Source organism: Ambystoma mexicanum, chromosome 8 (assembly GCF_040938575.1).
Source record: "Ambystoma mexicanum isolate Mex_15411 chromosome 8, UKY_AmexF1_1, whole genome shotgun sequence".
In the NCBI taxonomy this organism is placed as follows: domain Eukaryota; kingdom Metazoa; phylum Chordata; class Amphibia; order Caudata; family Ambystomatidae; genus Ambystoma; species Ambystoma mexicanum.
In genome coordinates this window covers 215,320,898-215,341,671 of record NC_090929.1, presented here as the reverse complement: position 1 = coordinate 215,341,671, position 20,774 = coordinate 215,320,898, and the positions used below count along the sequence as shown (strand labels likewise).

General features: G+C 43.6%; 1 protein-coding gene across 5 annotated transcripts in view; it reads right to left on the bottom strand.

The window, feature by feature from the left end:
- The window catches only part of SARDH (sarcosine dehydrogenase), a 1,294,294-nt gene that overhangs the window by 715,112 nt on the left and 558,408 nt on the right, over nt 1-20,774 (bottom strand). For all 5 annotated transcript variants that reach the window (XM_069609627.1, XM_069609628.1, XM_069609625.1 and 2 more), the window contains exon 11: nt 14,657-14,798. In XM_069609627.1, coding sequence (XP_069465728.1) covers nt 14,657-14,798 — 142 coding nt within the window. The remainder of the gene's footprint in view (nt 1-14,656; nt 14,799-20,774) is intronic.

Sequence of the window (20,774 nt, the reverse complement as noted above, 5' to 3'; positions counted from 1 at the left end):
AAATGAAAGTATAGGAACAGTAAAGCATAATTTTTATTTTTAAAAATGTAGAGGGGGGCGTGGCCGGCGAGCACGAGATGAGGACGTGATCCCTCAGCGCTCCCGGGGTCGCCGGCAGAATCCTGCTTAAATCCTGAAATTTTGGATCGCTATACCCATGGAAAACATATTTAACTGCAGTGGAACTCGTGCACAACGTTTCGCCACAATATAAGTGCATACCACGGCGCCAGATGAGGGAAAACTGCTCAGGGGCAAGGGTAAATACAACAAGCAGGAAAAATGGCCGCCGGAGCCATGCAATAGAAGGAGGCGCGAACTACGGCGGGACCCCACAAGTACAGACATCCTTCAGCGGACCAAGGGTGTGGCGGTGACTGGGGGAGAGCGCACACAGTTTCTAGCTACGAGTGGCCCCTGATGAGGACCACGGGCTCACCTAGGGAAGTGGACGAGTGCCGTCACCCACAGCTCTGAGACGAAGAGATGGGGTGCGGCGCAGATGGCAGCCAACGGACCCCTACCCAGATGGTGCCCGCGACCAACAAGACGGTGGGAGGCGAAGGATCTGGGCCCCGCCGGCATACTATCCCAGTGAGGAGGAGCCACATAACCTGCCCCGACATTGGTGCGCACCTACTGAGAGCTCCGGGAGACACGCCGGGTGGTGCCGGAGCTGCAACGAGCGTCCACAAGCAGACGCGGCTCACGCAGGGCACCTGCGCCGTACCTCTCATTCGGGGAAACAGGAATCGGATGCCAGACCCTGCACGACACCTGTGTTGAGAACCAACAGGGCCCACACGTGTGTCCACAAGCACCAGCCACAACACTCCCCCAGTCGTGGGAAAGGTAGGAACCCTACGAACATTGGGCCACATATATTGTTTGGTGTAAGGCAACCCAACAACAGGGCAGGAGGAGATTGTGTGTAAATTGACCGCTGGACCTAAGGTGAATATATATGGGGATGGGATCTCCATAAGCGCATATGCAGAAAGTGTCGGCGAACTGTTTGAACTGAACTCCTCTGAGCCTGTATCACTACCATAAACACGCCCCCGCACACTACAACTGGAAACTGCGTGGCGCCCTGACATAACTGCCACACACAGCAGAGGAGCACCTACAATAGGCTGATCACTGCCGCAAATGACACCCTGTCACACCATCACACGATAAAAGAAGTGGAAAACGTGAAACAGTGTTACAACCTGCAGCAGCAACCAACTTCTGATAGCCCCGCCACCCACATCAGATGGTGCTCCACGCTCCATAGACAGTAATGCCCCAGCATACTCCCCCCCCCCCTACCCCCTAGCCGCTGCTCCCTGCGAGTCTGGTGCCCACAATAATCATGGAACAAAAGAGACAACCAAGAAACACATTGTCATTCTGGTAAACTGTGGGCGCACACTACACAGGTTTGAGTCACCCTACAAACAGCAACTGGGCAAGACTGAGCCCCTGGAAACCACTGACGGCCAAACCACGATGGGGAAGAACCGGGCAAAAGATGCGTCAACACAGTAAAATGGAACAGTACACAACCCCTGCCCAAACCCCCCTGCAAGAACAAGCTAAACTAGGCGATCTACCAGGAACAGGAGAGGACATATCCTTGAAAGATGTCATGAATACCATTGGAAACTCGAGGACCTCTAAGGAAAAAAAAGATGAATGGTATAAGCACAAGTATCGTTGCTACAACATGACATGAAAAATCTCACGGCCCGAACGGGAGAGACCGACGGTCGCATTTCAGACACTGAATATGGCCTGAGAACTGTAAACCAACAAATGTCAGACACTGTCCCGCCTCAAGGCACTGGAGGAACGAGTGGAAGAGGGAGAGGGCAGGGCGAGAAGGAACAAAATTCGGATACTCGGACTGCCCGAAAAAGCGGAAGTGGAACTGTTCCGTGAACAATGGCTCACTGATCTTTACGCTCCCAAAACCCTGTCGAAATTCTTTTCAATCGTAAGAGCCCATCGGATACCAACTGGCAGACAGATCCCCGGGGCTCCCCCCCCCGTACAGTGATAGCAAAGCTCCTGAATTACAGGGATCAAGATGCCATACTGCAGATGGCAAGAACTAAATGCTTCATAACATTTAACAAGTCCAGAGTAGCCTTCTTCCCAGATTTTACCAGAGAGGTACAGAAAGCAAGGTAATCCTTTGACCTCCTCAAGAAGCGCCTACAGACCCTCAACATAAAATATGGACACTTATTCCCTGCACAACTGAAGATCTACTTCAATGGAACGACTGTGCACTTTACGGATTACTGAGATGCATGGAATTGGGCGGAGAGACATCTGGAGGATGATTGGAGACTGAACAGGAGACAAGGCAACAACAGTAACCGCCTGCGAGCGGAGAGGGCGCCGATAGAACACCTACAAAAAGAGCTGGATTCATTAGCGAATGGAGACAATGACTGAGGCAGAGGCTAGGACATTGGCGTACAAAAGTGTGCACAGCAGCCTGGCATCGCATCAATGTGCTGCGACTATCCTGATGCCGAATCTGTAGAACCTGTTATCCGCAAAGCTGGTGACCCGGACCGCTTGCCCCCCCCCCCCATTACGGTTGCTTAGAGAAGAGGATAAGTAACAACTGTCCACTGATGAATGAGAAGTAGTAGTTGTTCGTAAGTTTATGATAGGGCGACAGATGCTTCAATTGGGGACGAAGTATAGGGAGGAGGGTGTTGGGGATGAGTTTGTTGTTTATTGTTCTCCACACAAAGGTCTTGTAACTACACCTTATAGGAGCATAACAGCGACAGTGCAGGCGATAACACTCGCAAAACAGATCTTACTAGCGAAACACATTCATGACCCACAAGGCCCATAAACCCGATGTCACTTCTGACATGGAATGTTAATGGACTAGGATCTGGCATCAAGCGACGCCTGGTGTCAATACATAAACAGACATACACCAGACGGTGCATGCAGTCTTCTCCATGGGAGCCAGAAGGGTGCTGATCCTGATCCATAAAAGGCTTCCACTAGTGATATCTAAAGTGACCCACGACACGGGGGCAGATATGTACACATTAAAGCCACTATGGAACCAAACCCTAGCGATTATGGCGGTGTGTTCCCCGCCGGCATTCTTATCCACACTACTCGCAGAAATTACACCCATCCTGGCTAAAAACACAGCAGACATCTGGGTATTGGGTGGAGACTTCAATGAGGTCTTGGATAATACTAGACCATACACATATACGGGGGAGGAGTCCCACAGCCAGCACCAAATTAGCAACCTTTTCCTCTGCACTGGGTTTGAGAGACGCATGGCGCGACCTGCATAGAGACACACAAATACTCCTTCCACTCAGGCGTGCACGCCTCACTATCCAGAATTGATTACTTCTTTCTGCCAGCCCAAAATATCCATAAAGTACACAGCGCGTCCCTATCCCTCGTGGCATCTCTGACCACTCTCCACTAATGATAGAACTCGAAATGGAAAGACCACATTCCCCCCACCCACCTGGGGACTCAACTATTACCTAGGATTCCCAGACCTGCTAGAAAAAATAAGCATTACCACCTCCACCTATTTTGAGCTGAACACGGGTACCGTGGACAAACCTGGACCACTGTGGGAAGCTTCTAATCCATTACTCAGAGGGGAAATCCTCGCATGGACAGCAGCAAAAAAAAGGGCATACCGGGAAACGTTAGTAGAAGCAGAAAAAGAAGTGGCACGCAGGGAAACACAACACAGACAATAACACACCAGAGACGAACAGAGCACCGATACTGGCACAGAAAAATTTGCAGAGTCTATCATTAGACTGTGCAAAAAAGGCACACAAAGCCATGAGAGCAAAGTTGTACGAAACAGGGGAGAAAGCAGGTAAATTGTTAGCCTGGCTGGAAAGACGGGATGAGGGACACCAGCAAATTAAAACTACAAACGGAGATCTAGCCACAACCAATAGCAAAATAGCTGAATGCTTTCCAACCTACTATGAAGAGCTCTATAGCTCCCCGAATAACCGAAGCAAAAACATGCACTAGACAAAATCACCCTCCACTCGCTGGATGCCGAACAAGTCGGCGCCGTGGAGGGCAGTATTTCAGAGGAAGAGATATCAGCAGCCATCTCCCAACTCCAATTCGGCAAAACCCCAAGCCCGAACGGCTTTCCAATAGACATTTGGAAGAAGCAAAATGGGGAAAGTATTGTGCCACATTTACTCAACATGTTCGAATCCTCGAGGAATGAAGGGATACTCCCGGCAGACTTACGCAAAGGCACCATAATTGTAATACCAAAAGATGGAAAGCTCCCGGACAAATGTAGCTCCTATAGGCCCATATCCCTGATAAATAGTGAAGCTAAGATACTAGCAAAACTACTCACCAACAGACTCCAAAAAGTAATCTCTTCCCTGATCCACCCGGACCAATGTGGCTTTATGCCGCAGCGCTCCACAAGGATGAACATCCATAGATTACACCTAGCGCTTGAAAGAGTGCCTACCCTGCAACAATCACTGGCGCTATTAGCCATTGATTTTGAGAAAGCCTTTGATTCAGTTCACTGGGAGGCACTGTGGGCAATCATGCGGAAAATGGGCTTTGGGGAACACTTCATACAATGGGTCCAACTCCTGTATAACACCCCCATGGCGGAGGTGAGAGTGAACGACTGGCCCTTGCACAGCTTCCAATTGGGGAAGGTACCAGGCAAGCATGCCCGCTGTCAGCAATGCCATTTGCCTTGATCATAGAGCCCCTTGCCGCAACTCTGAAGAAAACACCGACATGGTCAGGTTTCCGATGGGGCCCAACCTGGGAAGACAGTTTCCCTATATGCTGATGATCTGCTGATTTACATGGGTAACCCGGCGGTCTCCTGTCTCCATACAAAGTCGAGATGGAACAATTCTGTTACCTGGGCATCCTAATCACAAACAGATTAGAAGACTACGTGGCCAACAACTTGCATCCAATCATGAAACGCTTCACACAAGATGTCAATCACTGAATGACACTGCCACTGACCCTACTGGGGAGAGCGTCACTCTTTAAAATGCTGGCCTTACCCCGCTTCTTGTACATCTTACAAAACTCCCCTCTGCACATCCCCACAACTGAATTTCGTAAAGTAGATAAGACGCTACGGAAAATACTATGGGGGGGGGGGGAGGAACATCCGAGAATAGCACTGAACAACCTCCAATGATTCATGTGGGAGGGAGGAATTGGGCTCCCACACATGCAATATACTATTTGGTGAGACAGATGGCCGCTGTAAACGACATACTACACGGTGACCCAGAACTGCTGCACATACGAGCAGAGAAAGAAGCAAGGCATGGCAAACCTCCAATTGAAAGCCTGTACAAAGTGATGAGCCGCCCTCCCTCTCGCACAATAACTGCCCACACGACCCTGATCTGGAACGAAACACAGACATAGGATGGGGAGGCAAAATCACCATGGTACAACCCCTCTAGAATAATGTTTTCCTCCCAGAACTTCACAAGCTACCCAAATGGCCAAACTGGGAAACAGCTGGGATACAAACGATCCAGCAAGTGATAAGCCGGTAGAATCATACCATTTGCTGAACCATCGGCCACATGTAGTCTTCCACCTACTAAATACTACCACCACACACCGTTGTCTCATGCACTTACCAAACATTTGTCAAATCTTGTTGACCTCCCAGAATGTACACCGATGGAGAGAAATATTGTGTTGGGCAGTGGGAATGTTAAGACCACATCAACCATGTACAGCGCAATCTCTTCCTTTGCCACAAAGTAATTGTGCAATCTGAAAGTAAAATGGGAGAGAGATGTGGGCCGGCTGCTGCCAGAAGAATGGACCATGACTTTAATTTACCCTAGAGAGACGGCAATATCAGCTAGAATCCAGCTAATCCAACTGAAAGTGTTACACAGAATATATTATCCACGATTAATGCTATACCGCTGGGGTAAGATCGTGGATGCCAATTGCCTACGCTGTAAACAGGAAGAGGGCACTTTTTATATTTTGTAGCAATGCCCACGCATACAGTACTTTTGGCAAAAATGTGACAGGTTGTCACAGGTACTGGGCCGGACGATCCCAAACAAACCAAAACTCTTGCTATTGTGGATTGAGGAAGAGGGAGAAATGACCCGCTTTGAAAAACTCTTGCTCTCAACGACCACAGGGCTGGCCAAGAGAAACATCGCACAGCAATGGGGCTCAGTGATCACCCCCCAGTATGACCAATGGGTGGCAGACGTGGACGCTTGCATAGCAATAGAGCACCGTGTCTACACTGCCAGAGGCTGCCTGCAGAAATGGGAACAAACTATGATACCCAAAGGAAAACTGTTTCGGCGGCGCAAAGGTTACACAATAACTATAAAATAAGGAGATCCTCTAATCGCTGTCCTGTACCGACTGTTGTAACTTAACTAATTGTGGGAACCAGTTGCAGTGCCTTTGATGAAAGAATGGAAGTTTGTTTGAATGTTATATGTTGTTTTCCAAAAATGCAATAAAATGTGTTATAAAAAAAAGAAAATGTAGAGGAGCACCGCTCCCGCACACTTCGACCACTGATTAACAGGTGGTTTCAGTCTGACTTTCACCATTTCTCATCCATCTCCTTTCTTTTCGCCCTCATTTGATGTGACCCCATGCCTAAACTTGCCTCTGGTATTTCATCTCTAACATCTTTGCTCTGCATCCTTCTCAGTCGCTCTCTCCACTGGTCCCTTGATGCTTCCTCGCTGTCCACTCGATCATTCTCACTCCTTTCCTCCGATGTGCCCTTCACCTCCTATGCTCCTTTATCTTCTACTCCTCCACTCTGCTCTTCCCTTTTCCCTGCTACAACCCTTCTCCTTAGTCGTTCCTCCTCGCCGCCGATTTTTCTTGCTATGGTGCCCCGTACCTGTATCCCAGCATCAGGCGACCTATGCCTCTGCATCACCACTGCTTCCTGTAGGAGAGCCTTATTTTTCTTGACCAGAATTACTACAAAACCATATATTGTTATTGCCGCTGGTGAACATGGACTTCTTAAACCAATTTCAAACTTTCTGAAAATGTGTGCTGCTTTCCTGAAACCACTTGCCTCCGGTCTTTAAACCATTACTTTAGAATAAAAATGGACTTTGGAACATTCTAACCTTATAAGGAGAAAGGACACAAGATGTTGGCAACCATAAATTATATGGTCCCATGGTCCCTTAAAGAGCATATCTTGAAACCAGCCAGCTATCCCTGAAGCCCAGTATTGAACCTCAAAAGGATGACACCATCAAAGAACAGGCACACCAACTAGTATAAGGGATATTTCCCAAGAGATCCAAAAAGGGAAAGAAAGACTACTCAATTAAGTCAAGTCAAAAATAAATGTCAAGAATGTACTTAATGGTACAGCAGCTATTTCTGTCCCATCCATTTGTGCCTTCGGGAACTCGCTGGCATATTATCTTTCTCAGCCTAGGTCCAATCCATATACATTCAAAGTCCTCGAATCCGATATGGCAGGTTCTTCCAAACTATGATCATATTCGACATCCGTAAAGTAGAAACCGATCCATCCAACCACTTCTTCCTGAAAGTGGGAAAGCAGGTTTACCAATAGTTATTTAAAACTACAATACAGACAGTGAGGCCCAATCAATTATATCCATCACCCTTTTCTCAGAGAGTGCCCACATATAATGGCAGTCTGCCTATGGTCTTTTGGCCCAGAGACATTAACTTGTGTCAATCTTAGCAGGGTTCTCCCTGGAATGGAGACTGGGACAGCAGAGACTAACCCCCTTCCATCTTTTCCCCCTTTGTTATCAGAAAGGGGCAGTTCATTTGAATGACCAGCCCAACATATTTCTGAAAAGGTCAAGGAGTGCAACACTGGGCAATTCCATCACCTCCATGAACCATCTGAACACGCAATATTCCTTTGGTTATGCATCTGCAGGGCCCATACCACCTTCCTGCAACTTCAAGATCCTCTGGGACGGAATGGACATGTGATTAAAGTAGAATATACAACCTTGCGATAATATTAGCACTGCTAAAAACCTTTCAGGCTATTTTAATGGTGCAGTGGAAAGCCTCAAAATAATATCAAGTCCCAACACAAGTTTTCCAGCATGCATATGTGGAATAATGGACAGTTACCAATGATCATTTTGATAGCTCAACCAGATCTTGGAAAAGATTGTTGGGCAACGATACTGGATTATCTTTACTACAGAGAGGATTGGCCTACACTAACAGAATTGCCATTCCCAAGACAACAGGATCAGCTACGTGCAACAAACGACAATGCAAACAAACTTGATCCACTCATTCGATTGCATATAGCATATGGAAACTTGGAGAAAAACATTATCTGAACAAAGTTGTGCAATAAGTGACATATCAGCTAAATGTGATCAGCTGATAGTCCCGGGAGGATAGCTCAGCGGCAGCGTGCGCGTCTTGGAAGCAAGACGACACGTAGCAACAACAGGTTCGATCCCCGGGTCCGCGCTTAGAAACCTTTGGGTGTTTAAGCGCGTTATAAATACGTAACTAAGAAAAAAAAAACACACACAATTACGCAACTAAGAAAAACAAAAAAAGACAATTCCTGTAACAGCGCCTCGATGCCTGCGGGCTGTGTGAGCGCTTTATAAATGTGAAATAAAAAAATAAAAAAAAAAAAATAGTAAGCTTTACAGTGCTAAAGCATACAAGAGCATACAAAAAAAATAAATCACTCTGGACGCTCTAGCAATAATAGAATCCAGACTGGACTACTGTAGTGCCCTTTTTGTAGGGACTTCTGGTAACAATATCTCCAAACTCCAAATTGTACAAAACAATGCCCTTAGGGCTGCCACCGGTATCTCGAAAAGGGACCACATCGCTGAGGCCAGGAAGCAGGTTCATTGGCTCCCTGTTAAAGAGGATTAAAACCCTCGCCCTTTCACATAAATGAATCCACAACTTGGCACCTCCCTACCTTGCTCTAAGAATAGCCAAGCCAACCTCAGCTAGACCCATTAGATTGGCCTACACCAACAGAATTGCCATTCCCAAGACCCAGAGAGTTTGTGCAGGTGGGAATAGCTTCCCTACCATTGCCGCGACCCACTGGAACTCTCTAACCCCCATCCCCACATTAGAAGGATTGATTTGCATCTAGCCTTCTGCAAAGTGATATAATGCATGCTATTTACATGACTTAGTACCTCCTGTGCTTCTTCCATACCTCTGGCCCTTTTTAGGCTGTGTGTTAGCACTATCCACTATGAAACACGCATATACTGCACTATACTCTAACATTTAACCATATGTGTATTTAGTCTACCTTATTCAATGTCAGGCTGTAATTATGAGCTATGCCTTCCTCCTGAACCACCTGTAATTGTAACTAAGAAAATCTTACTGTTGGTTTTCCTGTTCAATGTAACCCTGGACCAAGCCCTTTTACAATCTCATGCAATAGCGCCTCGATGCCTCTGGGCCGTAGGGTGCTCCACATATACAAATAAATCAATCTCTGGAATGATTTGAGCATACATCCCCTGCAAAATGTAATCGAACATCCAGATACACCCCTCATTGAAATTGTGGAAAACGAATCTGAGAAAGTCCACAAAACTGATCATATTCATGAGCCAAGTAACATTGAAATAATTGAATTAACTTAAGAATCAGTATTCAAGGTATTCACCTGACAAAAGGGATAAAATAAAAAGGTTAAGGACAAGCTAATGTTCAAAAATTGAAAAAACTAAACTAAGAAAATACAAAAGAAAAGAAATCAAGAACTCAAAATCCAAAAAATGTTTAAATACTTTGATGGACCAGAATAATACTGAAGGGCCCAATCAGAAAAACATCTGTTCAGATAGAGAACACTACAAAATACAGGATAAGCCGAGCGATCTAGCTTGTAAAAAAAAAAAAACTTTAGTAGCTATAAATACAATGCAAGAAGATTTCACAGATCAAGAACTATTGCATCGCTCTCCAATCACTACAAATCAACAAAATTATGAAGATCTCATCCCTGAAAGTGCCTATGACAAAGAAGAAACAGAGGAACTAGATGAAGATGTTGGTTCAGCCAGATTGTGGCTAAATGCTATGAATCCAAAAGTGCATTGCTTTTTAACCCTAGAGCAAAGGCGGCTAGCCATTCGTGAAAACCTTAACCACACTAAGCAAGATGAGAACAGAAACGAAAAACAGGATTTTAATAAGAAATAGAGCGAGATCACAATGCATACTCGGAAGTAACTAGTGGGCGGAAAACAGCAATGAAAATAATAAAGTGGCGAACAAGCAAAATGCACGTGAGCTAAGGATTGATGACCACACAAAAGAAATTCAAAGAAAAAAAACACTACACAAGACAATCCAAAGCGAACAGATAATCTGGCCTTTACCATTATGGGCAGAAACTGGAATGGCCCTTTTCCTAACAGATCTAAAACATTTGTGTGTTTTAGGGCTATATCTGAGCTAAAACTAATTGAATCAAGAGATATCCAAGCAATCCATATAAGAAATTTAAAAATAAATGGATACAGCAATAAGTATTCAGTCACAAATCATAAAAGAACGAATATGGAGTGTCAAAGGTTCTCTAGCCAAACAGGGCTTGGACATACATATTTTTTTTAAAACATACACAATGATAAAAGAGGGAGATGACCGCTCAATGTGTAAGGAATCAAATGAGAGGACATGATCTCCTTGTAAACTGTGAAGGAACTAGAGGGAACTTGAAACACAAGGTACTTTATGAATCCAAAATGCCACTCCTCAAACTACGAAATGGTTATGGCTCAAAGAAGCAATTAAAAATACCAAACAGGCAAATAACTAGAGCCAACATAAGACATCCCCCCATTCTTCAAGGTGATAGTATGGAACACTAGGAAGGGTTTTATGCATCTGTTAAAAGAAAATCCAAAAACGCCCATTAGGCAGATATAATCCTATAAGAAACTTGGATTCCACTACAACCGACTATTCCCAACTATGAAATATGCTGGAACCCTGCCATTAAGAAAGATAAAAGGGAGACCTATGGCTGATCCGATAGCTGCCCTGCGACTAGACTCTGGTGGTAAAATGACTATGGCATGCACCTCATCCATGTGTTCAAATGCTAAAAATAGAATTTTGTGGAGAAAAAAAATCATCCTTTGGATACACATACTGCAATTATTAATCTGTACTGGAACTCTGCCATCTTATCAGATGATTGTTTTCTAAAACATGTAACATCTATGCTGGGCATTGTAGAGAATGAACCGCATCATTACACCATCATAAATGCGGGGGATTTGAATATAAGGTGCATGTCTCTTGACTACAAAGGTCGCTCACAAAAATGCAATAGATTGATGTCATTAATGGCTGAAAGAAAATTCACCATGCTTAATGGCACAATTTTAGGTGATAATGTTACCAAACCTACTTGGAAAAGAAATTACTATTGCTATAACAGAATATGTATTGATATCTTCACAAGACATAAATCATGTCTGCAAGTTTAAAATTATCACTACAGCTGACATCGACCATAATATGATAGAAACTACTTGGGAGAAAGCCTTGGTCCCAGTAAAATAATATTATACAAATGAGGTGTCATTAAACAAATGGAAGAAACAGAATCAAGTGAATAATCCCCAAAATAAATGTACTTTTAAGTAAAATGACTGAGGGGAATAAAGCATCTTCATAAGATAAACACTTGTCTGAAATTCACCCGTATAACTACTTCCTGGCAATGTTCCAAGAAAATGCTCAAAAGAACTACTGCCCCGAAATCATACATAAACATGTAAAAAATCCTAGAACCAGACTATTGAAAGTGAAAATGAAGGGAAAACTGAAAAGGGCAACAACAAAGCTGAAAAGTCAACAAAAAGCAAATCAGCTAAAATAACATTAATTTACAGAAATCGTGTTAAACTTCACAAAGCAATGAAGAAACATGAAGACAATGAGAACATTAAAGCCATGTCGTGAAAGTCAAGTGCTCAGATCTGGCACTTACTAAAAAATGCTAACAGCAGAAACTGCTCCCTTCTACTAAATACCATTAGCGAAAAGTCATGGGCTGATCATTACATGAAACCGTTTGATGACCCCGATACCACTAGATTGTCAGAAAACAACATCAATTAACTAAAAATCGATCACACAGATATTTTACCGCAAATGAAAAAGCTAAGTTCCTACCGTGCTCCTGGGCCCAATGGAATATCCAAAGCCCCAATAAAAAAAAGAAATCACCCGGAGCCATGTGCAGAAGTCTTATATACCATCTATCAAACCATAGCAAGAACTGGAAATATCCCTTCAAAATGGCAACAATCTATTCTCATCACGATCTTCAAAGTAGGAGATCGGTATGACCCAGTTAATTATAGACCATTGGCATTACTGGATTCTCCTGGTAAAATATATGCCCGTCAGTTATTGAGAGACATGCACACATGGATAAAAGCAACATAGAGGATGGATCACCATCAGTCTGGTTTCATCACTGGCATAGGCACTGCTACAAATGCAATAATATCGGCATTGAAAGAGCAGGAGATCAAAATAAAGAGGCCACTCTATATAGCATCCGTTGATTTTAAACAAGCATTCGACTCCATATCTCACACATTATTATGGGAAAAACTAAAAAAAGCGAAGTGCTCGAAATTCATTCTGAATTTAATATGCCAATTGTATACAAACAACCAATAGAATAAAGTTGGATCAGAAAGGCTTTGTGTCACAATCAGTAACGACGCAGCGAGGTTTAAAACAAGGATGCATTTTAGCATCCACTCCTCTTCTACATCAATAAACCCTTAATCTCGGCTAACACGTAGGCCCCAAAATGGGGCAGCATCCAAGAGCATGGCTTCTCTATGCGTATGTGTTCCTCCTTACTACAATAAACGCATACAAGAAATAACAGGCGCCGATAGCGAGCATCTCGGTCTGTACAATGCATGGGTATTTCATCTCCACCTAGACCAGTCATATGGAGTAACAGTGGAGAAGCAGCTGAATGGATCTGCAGAGGTCACATGAGCTAGTGGTAGCCCCCTGCCCCCCCACAGATGCACGAGACAAACATTGAAGATGTATATGTGGTGTAAGGGTGCAGAAGGCCTAGACCATCTCAAAGGTGGCATTGTGATTGCTATAGACCTGTATTCAATCTAAAAATAAAAATAATCTTTCCCTTTATCTAGGGGGGGTTTCCCTGCCTCAACTAAAGTGCTAATGGGTCTGCCAGGATGTCTTTCCCCTTGAGTCCCTTTAACACATTGTAAGCCAACAGCGTAGTTTACTCCTCACATTCATCTAGTCCTCTTTAACGGGGATAGTCGCCTAATCATGCTCACCCTGCCTGTGCACCCAGGTGCTGCACTGAAAGACCCACCCAGTCTGCTCAGCTGGCCATTATTTTAGGCGTTCTATTTAGCTGGCAAATTCACCAGGGTCCACTGGACTACCTGGGCATGAGGCAGGTCAGGAATAGTCACCCCATAGAGATTTACCACACCCATGTTCTGTATTAGGAATCACATGCTCCAAGACCTTTGTAGTCATTACTTACCCCCCTTTAGTCATCATCAGTCCAATATAGCCATACTCAACCAAAACACAGAGTTTCATCCGGAGGCCCATTCTTTGTAATGTGCACACGCTCTTCACAATCCATCACATGCCGTCTGTACAACTACTCCGAAGTTGTATTTGCTATAATAATACCCTAAGAAAATACATAATTTGCCTAAAGAGCAGAGTTCTTACATCCAGATCACACATTATAATTTGCAGTGTTTCAAAATTCCCATTAGGTCAATTGATCATTCACGCTACTCCTCACGCCATGTTGCATGCGCAGGAGCGCACCATTGTGTGTTGCGGCTTGCTTTTCATGAACAATATTTCCATGGCTGCCACTAGATTTTAATAGGAGCACACCGAGTCCATATAGCAGTAGGCGGTGGGTGGACGCAACTTAGTGAAGGGAAATCACACAAATGCACACAGGGCAGAACAGGAGACCCTCGCCGCAGAGAAAATGAAATGGCCCCGGAAGGAGGAAGGACAAAAGGCTATGTGGGTGGAGAGCACCCACACAAATAATGGAGCACAACGTCCAGTCAGGAGAACAGGGCGAGAGCAGCCCTGGTGGCGGGTGAGGTTGTAAAGAGGTGAGGCAGGCAGGCGTGAGCAAGAACATGCTGTACAGGGCCCTTTTCAAGGGAGACAACCTGGGAAAGATGACCCTGACCTGAACGCATGCACTGACCACAACATTAGAGTACGGCAAATGTGAAGAACCACCAGCGAGGCCATCAGCGCTTTTTACTTTGCTAGGTTGAATGGGTGCATTTTAAAACACAACTAAACAAATGGCTGTCACTTCAGAGCATGTGAGGAAGATGAGCAGCAGTCCGGAGGGCGTGGGGCCAAGGTTAAAATAAAAATGAGGAGTATGTGATCCATAGTGAGGGAGAGCAGAGGTTTCCAATTAACTGCCAGGATAAACACATGTGCCTTGTGGAGACCTTGAAAGATAGCCAGAGCCTGCATTAAACATGCCACTCATCCTTCACCCACCGAGGAGCCCAGAATAACTTACCTCATGCAGCGGATCCTTCCTCGTATTCCGACCCGCTAGCGGCTCGTCGTGCTGGAAGACGATCGAGTAGTTCTTGGCGTAGGATTCATGACTGCGCTCCCGAAGCCAGCGGTTTTGGTTTGTGAGCGAATGATGGAATCTCCTATCAAAGTCAAGAAATGGTTTATTAAGCAATGAAAGCAATGCCCTTTAACCCACAACTGTTATATTGCAGCAATGTGAACTGGTGCAATGTGCAAAAACACACTTATTGGACTCAAAACGGGGAATATTCCTGCGAGTTTCCCCAATACGCTTGTCACACATCAGAAAACACAGGTTTTTACCAATTTTTAGAGTTATCATCAAAATCTACATTCATGTAGCCTATGACTAAAATTCCCCTCCAACATTTCTTCCTAAACTCTTGTGATTTACTACCCCTAGGATGCGCTGACGAGCCACTTATCTAGGGTTAGGGGATAGGGAGAGAGACACTGGCCCTATCTCACGCTATACATCAATAGTTGTACCAAATGCAACTTAAGATGTGTGACCAACACCATTGCTGATGAATTTTATAACTTGTTTTTTACTCTCGGCTTAGTGTGGAAAGGAAAAAAGATGTCCCTTAAAAAAATGTTGTATTTTATTCATTCCATATATGGGTATTTTTTCTAAAAGGTAGGAGGAAAGGAGAGTGATTTCCCTTCCGCTCAGTTTTTTGGTAACTGTGCAGTTGTACTAGTTGCTATTGCACTCATGCCCAGTGTGGGTGTTTTTGCAAGCTATCAAGCTTGACATGAATGGTTTTGGATGATGTAGTCCCCTTCTCTTGTGTCTGTAGTTCCGGAAAAAGAGAAAGGGGCCACTTGTGTGGCAGTGCAATGTGCACCAGTGCAGAAACGGCAGCATTTTTAAAATGCATATTTGCACGGTACAAAATTGCAATGGTGTGACATTTCTAGTTCTAGAATACAAAAAAAGGCCTCCAGGGAAGTTTGGGTCCCATTTGTGGAACTGTTCATATGTTCTGTTACTTGACATTTGTACAGCACCTTAGTGCCATCATGTCTCTGTGCCAGTCTTTCGAAGCGGTGTAGGGTTAAAGGCCCTTTGCACACCATAGTCTGAACAGACATGAAATAAAAAGGAGCAATCAATTGCATGCAAATAGTTAAAATTTCAAGTAACTGCTCAATTATTAGCAGAGATGTGTAGTGACATAACAGCCATAGTTTGGAGAGCATTTAGGCATGGCGTGGCTTGCTATGCCATTGACCATGACATCTGGATCACGTTTTTCATGGAACAAAGCCCTTTTGTATGGGGTGCAGCACTGAAGGTGGAACTGGGACTAGTATACATCAGTCTATCAACCCCCATGTCAACTGTCTGCAGTTGAGGGCTGTGCAATAGGTTACATGCAAATCAGATAGGTCTGATACATTAAATGCTTATCGACGTATTTTTTATTTTTATTAGAATGAACCGTCCTTTCCGACATTCAAAGGACAGGTAGACTGTTAGCACTACGTGTGTTAAGGATTTCAATCAGGCACACACCCAGGTCTCACCTAGCATGTAGTGCGCAATGAAACCCTTATTTATTTGTGTCTATAAGTTCAATATCCCCTTCTCAAAATACCCCTTAGGTCACACTGGATCAGGAATCAGGCTAGTTTGTAAAGGTAAATATTTAATATTCAAATCACACATATATATATATATTATATGGGGCAGCAATCACCTAGTGGTGACAATACAATTCAAAATAAGTAAAGCAATTGAATTCACTTATAGTAATGTAGAACAGAAAACACAGGAAAAAGAACAGTTTCAGTTGGTGAACAGATGGTGTTTAGGTTAATATTTCCCCCTGCAAAGTACTTTAAGGCACATATTAGCAATCTTACACAGATGTCAGTAATCAGCAGGAATTCAGGAATGAAAGAATGTCTAGAGTTGAATGCAATCTTCCCTCCCCAAACAAGTGAGAAACACGTTTTTGGAACTTGACACTTTTTAAATGACAGGTGAAAATGGCTTTGTAAAGTACTGCAAAATGGTCAAAAATGCTTAAATGGATAAATGTTCTTAGGAAAGCAACATTAAACAGGTCCCAACACACATGAGCTACAATATAAACAGTACACACTTTAGATCAGTATGGAATTTGAAGAACACTTTGAATGGGAAAAAACACGTGTAAACTTTGGAAAACTACAAATTCGTGGCAAAATTTCACTATGCGATATTGGACAAAAACGGGTCAAATACACTGTTCCACAATGCTTAGGAATAGTTATAGAAGTTTTAGTAAGAGGATTTTTTGAAAAATATACGCAAAAAGCAGAAATTTGGTTTTAAAAATGACAGATTGGCTTCATTACACTATATTAATGACTATGACTATGAAAAAGAGAATGCCACGCATGAATCAGTTACTCACGACTGCTTGTAACTCTTCACGGGTGATATTCTAGTTTCCGTTTTGTATGGAATTACTATACTTAATCGAAATCACTAATGGGTTATGGGTTACTGAAACAGATGGGAAAAATCAGCGCAAGAATGGTTCTGACAATATTAGGGTTCTGAAGTTAAAGATGGGATGGGTTGAGATTGGGATAAAACAATGCAAATATACTATGGGTCACTGTTCTTCCTATTAATACTTACAGTCGCTTGTAATTAAAATTGGACCGTCAAAGTTCTGGTCATTGGATCGGGTCATGTCTACCGGCAGCAGGGCACTTCTGGAGGGATTGGATCAGCGGCACGGTTCTGGTCAATTTTGACGGCACCTCAGACTGGATTTTGGATGGGCCCTCTGGTCACTGGACACAGCAGATTACAAGATGCAAGTTTCAGCGGGCAAGCCTTAATGGTAGCAAGCCAAACTGGATCAATATTAAATCCTTTCAAGTTTGGGATGTCTGAAATTGGGTCCAGCTAGAAAGAGTTCAGCAATGCTAAAGTCTGGATTCTGCAAAGAAATCAGGATCTTCAAAGAAGTCTGGAGTCTGCTACAAGATGAAGAGTTTTGGAACAAGGTGCTGCGCTGAAGTCTGGATGTGTTCTGGAAGCAGTGTGTGTGTTGTGAAGTTCCTATATTTATACTGTCAAATAACATCATCCAGTTTATGGTTTGGGCAGAATTTTAAAAAAAAACACCCCCTAGCTGTGAGTGGCCACAGGCACTTGCCTTGTTCTGGTTGGCAGTCTGTAGTTGTAATCGTTGTTGATATCGTTATGATGCAATTTAGGAACTCCCACATTGATTTTGACCAAAACTTCACTTTTGCACAAAGGTACATTTCTAAAATTAATGTTCCGCAATAAAATCGGACATATACATTTCATATTTGATGGGCTATATTCACCTTCAATCCCCATCTCTGAGCTGTCGCTCTCATTCTATAGAATTTTCTCAATTTTAATCATAACAGTTTGGATTAATAATTTCTAATTCGGTACATCTCTGGGCGCTTATCAGTGAATCATGTGCATACAATCTTAGGCTTGCAACATTAATAGTTCTCCTACAATGAGAGTTTTTTCGTAACTTAGGTTCCTTAAGTGATACAAGTTTCATCAATGTCTTCACAGCAAAAGCCTAAAATTAGGTTAACATCTACCAATTTTCAGACTTTTCTTTCTTCCGGTTGCACAGTTAAAGAGTTTTAAACTTAACCACAAATAAGGATTTAAACATCAATTTCTCCTTTGTAACTTCCCCTTCCCAGGCAGCAGCTGTCACATTCCTTTGATCAGGGAGGTGTGTCCCGCTCCTGGAGAGGGAAGCTCCCCTGTTGACATCAGTTGGGCAGCTTGCCATCGTTCTTGGGTCAGCCCCAGACGAATGAGGTCTCATTGTGCTCCTTGTTGTCAATCTGCGGGAACCTCCCTCAGCCATTAGCCTTCCTGTTGCAAGGGGCTGTCAAACTGAAGTGTCAAACTTTCCCAGGCTGGCCATTGTCCAATCAGAATTAAGCAGTTACTTAATTCAAACACTGGGTTGCTTTAAAACTCAAAGTCTTTTCTTTAACATATATAAAAAAGGACAGTTTATAAGGAATTTGGACATTTAAAAGAATTAAGCCCTTCACAAACATGCTTAAATAGGTGAATTTTGCAATTTCCTCAGGAACAGAAACACACGTAAACTGGGTTTGACATCTAATTTTCTTATGCAGCTGTCAGTGAGGCCTGGATTCCTCCGACTGCCTGGAGAATCTATGATTTCATCACACCTTTCCTTTCAATAATTCACTGGGAAAATGACTGAATTTAGCGCTAAAACAGAACTTTGAAGGTTGCCATTGATTGGGAAGCTTGATTTAAAAAAGGCATTTTTGGATTTTAGCTCACTTTTGTGGCCTTGATTCACGTGACTGGTAACAGCACCCACTGGCATTCTCCGGCAGGGAGTTCTTGTTTTGACATCAACTTTGCCTGTGGCTGGCAAGGTGGTGCAGCCTTCTTGTGATTTATGAACCACGTGCAGTTTTGCAGATTTGGCGTGCACAGGGGTTAGCACCTTCATTTTTGGCAGTTTCTTTCCCCCATTGGCAAAGGGATGTAGTAGGGTGAATTGACATGTGTTGAAATATCCCACATGTGCATATGACAAATAATTCTTGTGCTTTATATTGCTCTGAATCACCACCATAGCAGTCTCAAAGCCCTTATCCTTGTCTGATATTTACGGCGTATTGTGTCCCCACCAAGAGATCACCTGACCATAATCTGATGGAGGAAATTGAAAATAAGGGATGGTTATGGAAGAGAAAAGAGGGAAAGCAAAATGGAATTTAACTTGAAATGACTGGTGGGTGTATTGTATGGATGAATAAGGGGCTTTGCAGGTGCTTGTGCTATACCAAGTATAATGAAAGGCGTGAATGACCAGGTCACTACTCCATAGACAAGCCCACATTTTGCAAAGGAGGGTCACTGAAGGCCTTGTGTAGGAGTCGGATGTCCATTGTTACTTGAGACACATTTTCCTAAGAATATTGAAAAGGATTTAACCAACAAAATCATCAATTCCTCCAAACCATTGCCTGGCGATGCATTCAGCATAGAGGAATGTGTAGTCTACGCAGAAAGAAAGCGCAGGTCTGTAAAGCCTCTCAAATGGTGGGTGGGGAGGAGCTACACTCAGTCATGTGTAATGGCACCAATGGCATAAAAAGGAAACTGCTTCTTCAAGGAGCACATTTTATTCATGGTCCATTAGAGTCCCTCGTTAAACCACAAATTCCATTATTAGGTATGTTCTTCCAAAAAGATCTGTATGGTGAGCTTGTGGGTCAAAGGTTTGCAGGAATAAAAAGCAGAACAATCTATTAATAGAAATGTTGCAATGCCATACTAGTAAAATGGATGCAAGCACTCACAAATGGTTTAGGTGTGTTTGACCAAATTGTTTTGATTGCCGCAAACTGACCGCAATTTACCTGTTCGGGGCCCAATTTAAACGCACATGGATTTTTTTTTTTTTTTAAATGTTTTTATCCCCCGTCTCAAATTTTAAGGAAGCAGAGGACACCCCCACATCCCCAAAATTGCAAAATATCAAACATGGGGATCAGGGACACCCCGCAACTCCCACTCTCTAGGGTTGGCATTTTTCAATATATGAGACTAAATTGCCCCGAAGGCCAAATCACACCCATTCGAAATTCGATCAAATTGGTCATTAAGTCAATTTATTAGGTCAAATAGGCTAATACCATCACAAATAAATACAATTAATCTAAAAATATCCAGCAATGCCTATTTTACTACTCCCCCCCCCCTCTTTCACTCGATCAGCTGCCTTTGCTCTGTCTTTATTGGGGGTCTGTGCCAATTTCCGACCCACGCAGGATAATAAACTGGTGTCATTTCTGCTGGCTCCTGGTTGGGCATTACCATGGCTAACGGTGCGGCAGTGGCACGGCACAGGTCACTGCTTCAGTGATGTGGCACACACCAAGAAAAGCCTGCTTCCCATCCAGTGTTTGCACTGGGCACACCATTTTCTGCAACAAATGGAAGGTCTCCGGTGTACAGGTCTTAACCGAAGGTCTGAAATCTCATTTTCTCCCCTACAGAAATTGCCTGTGCAGCCTATACCTTTATATTCATT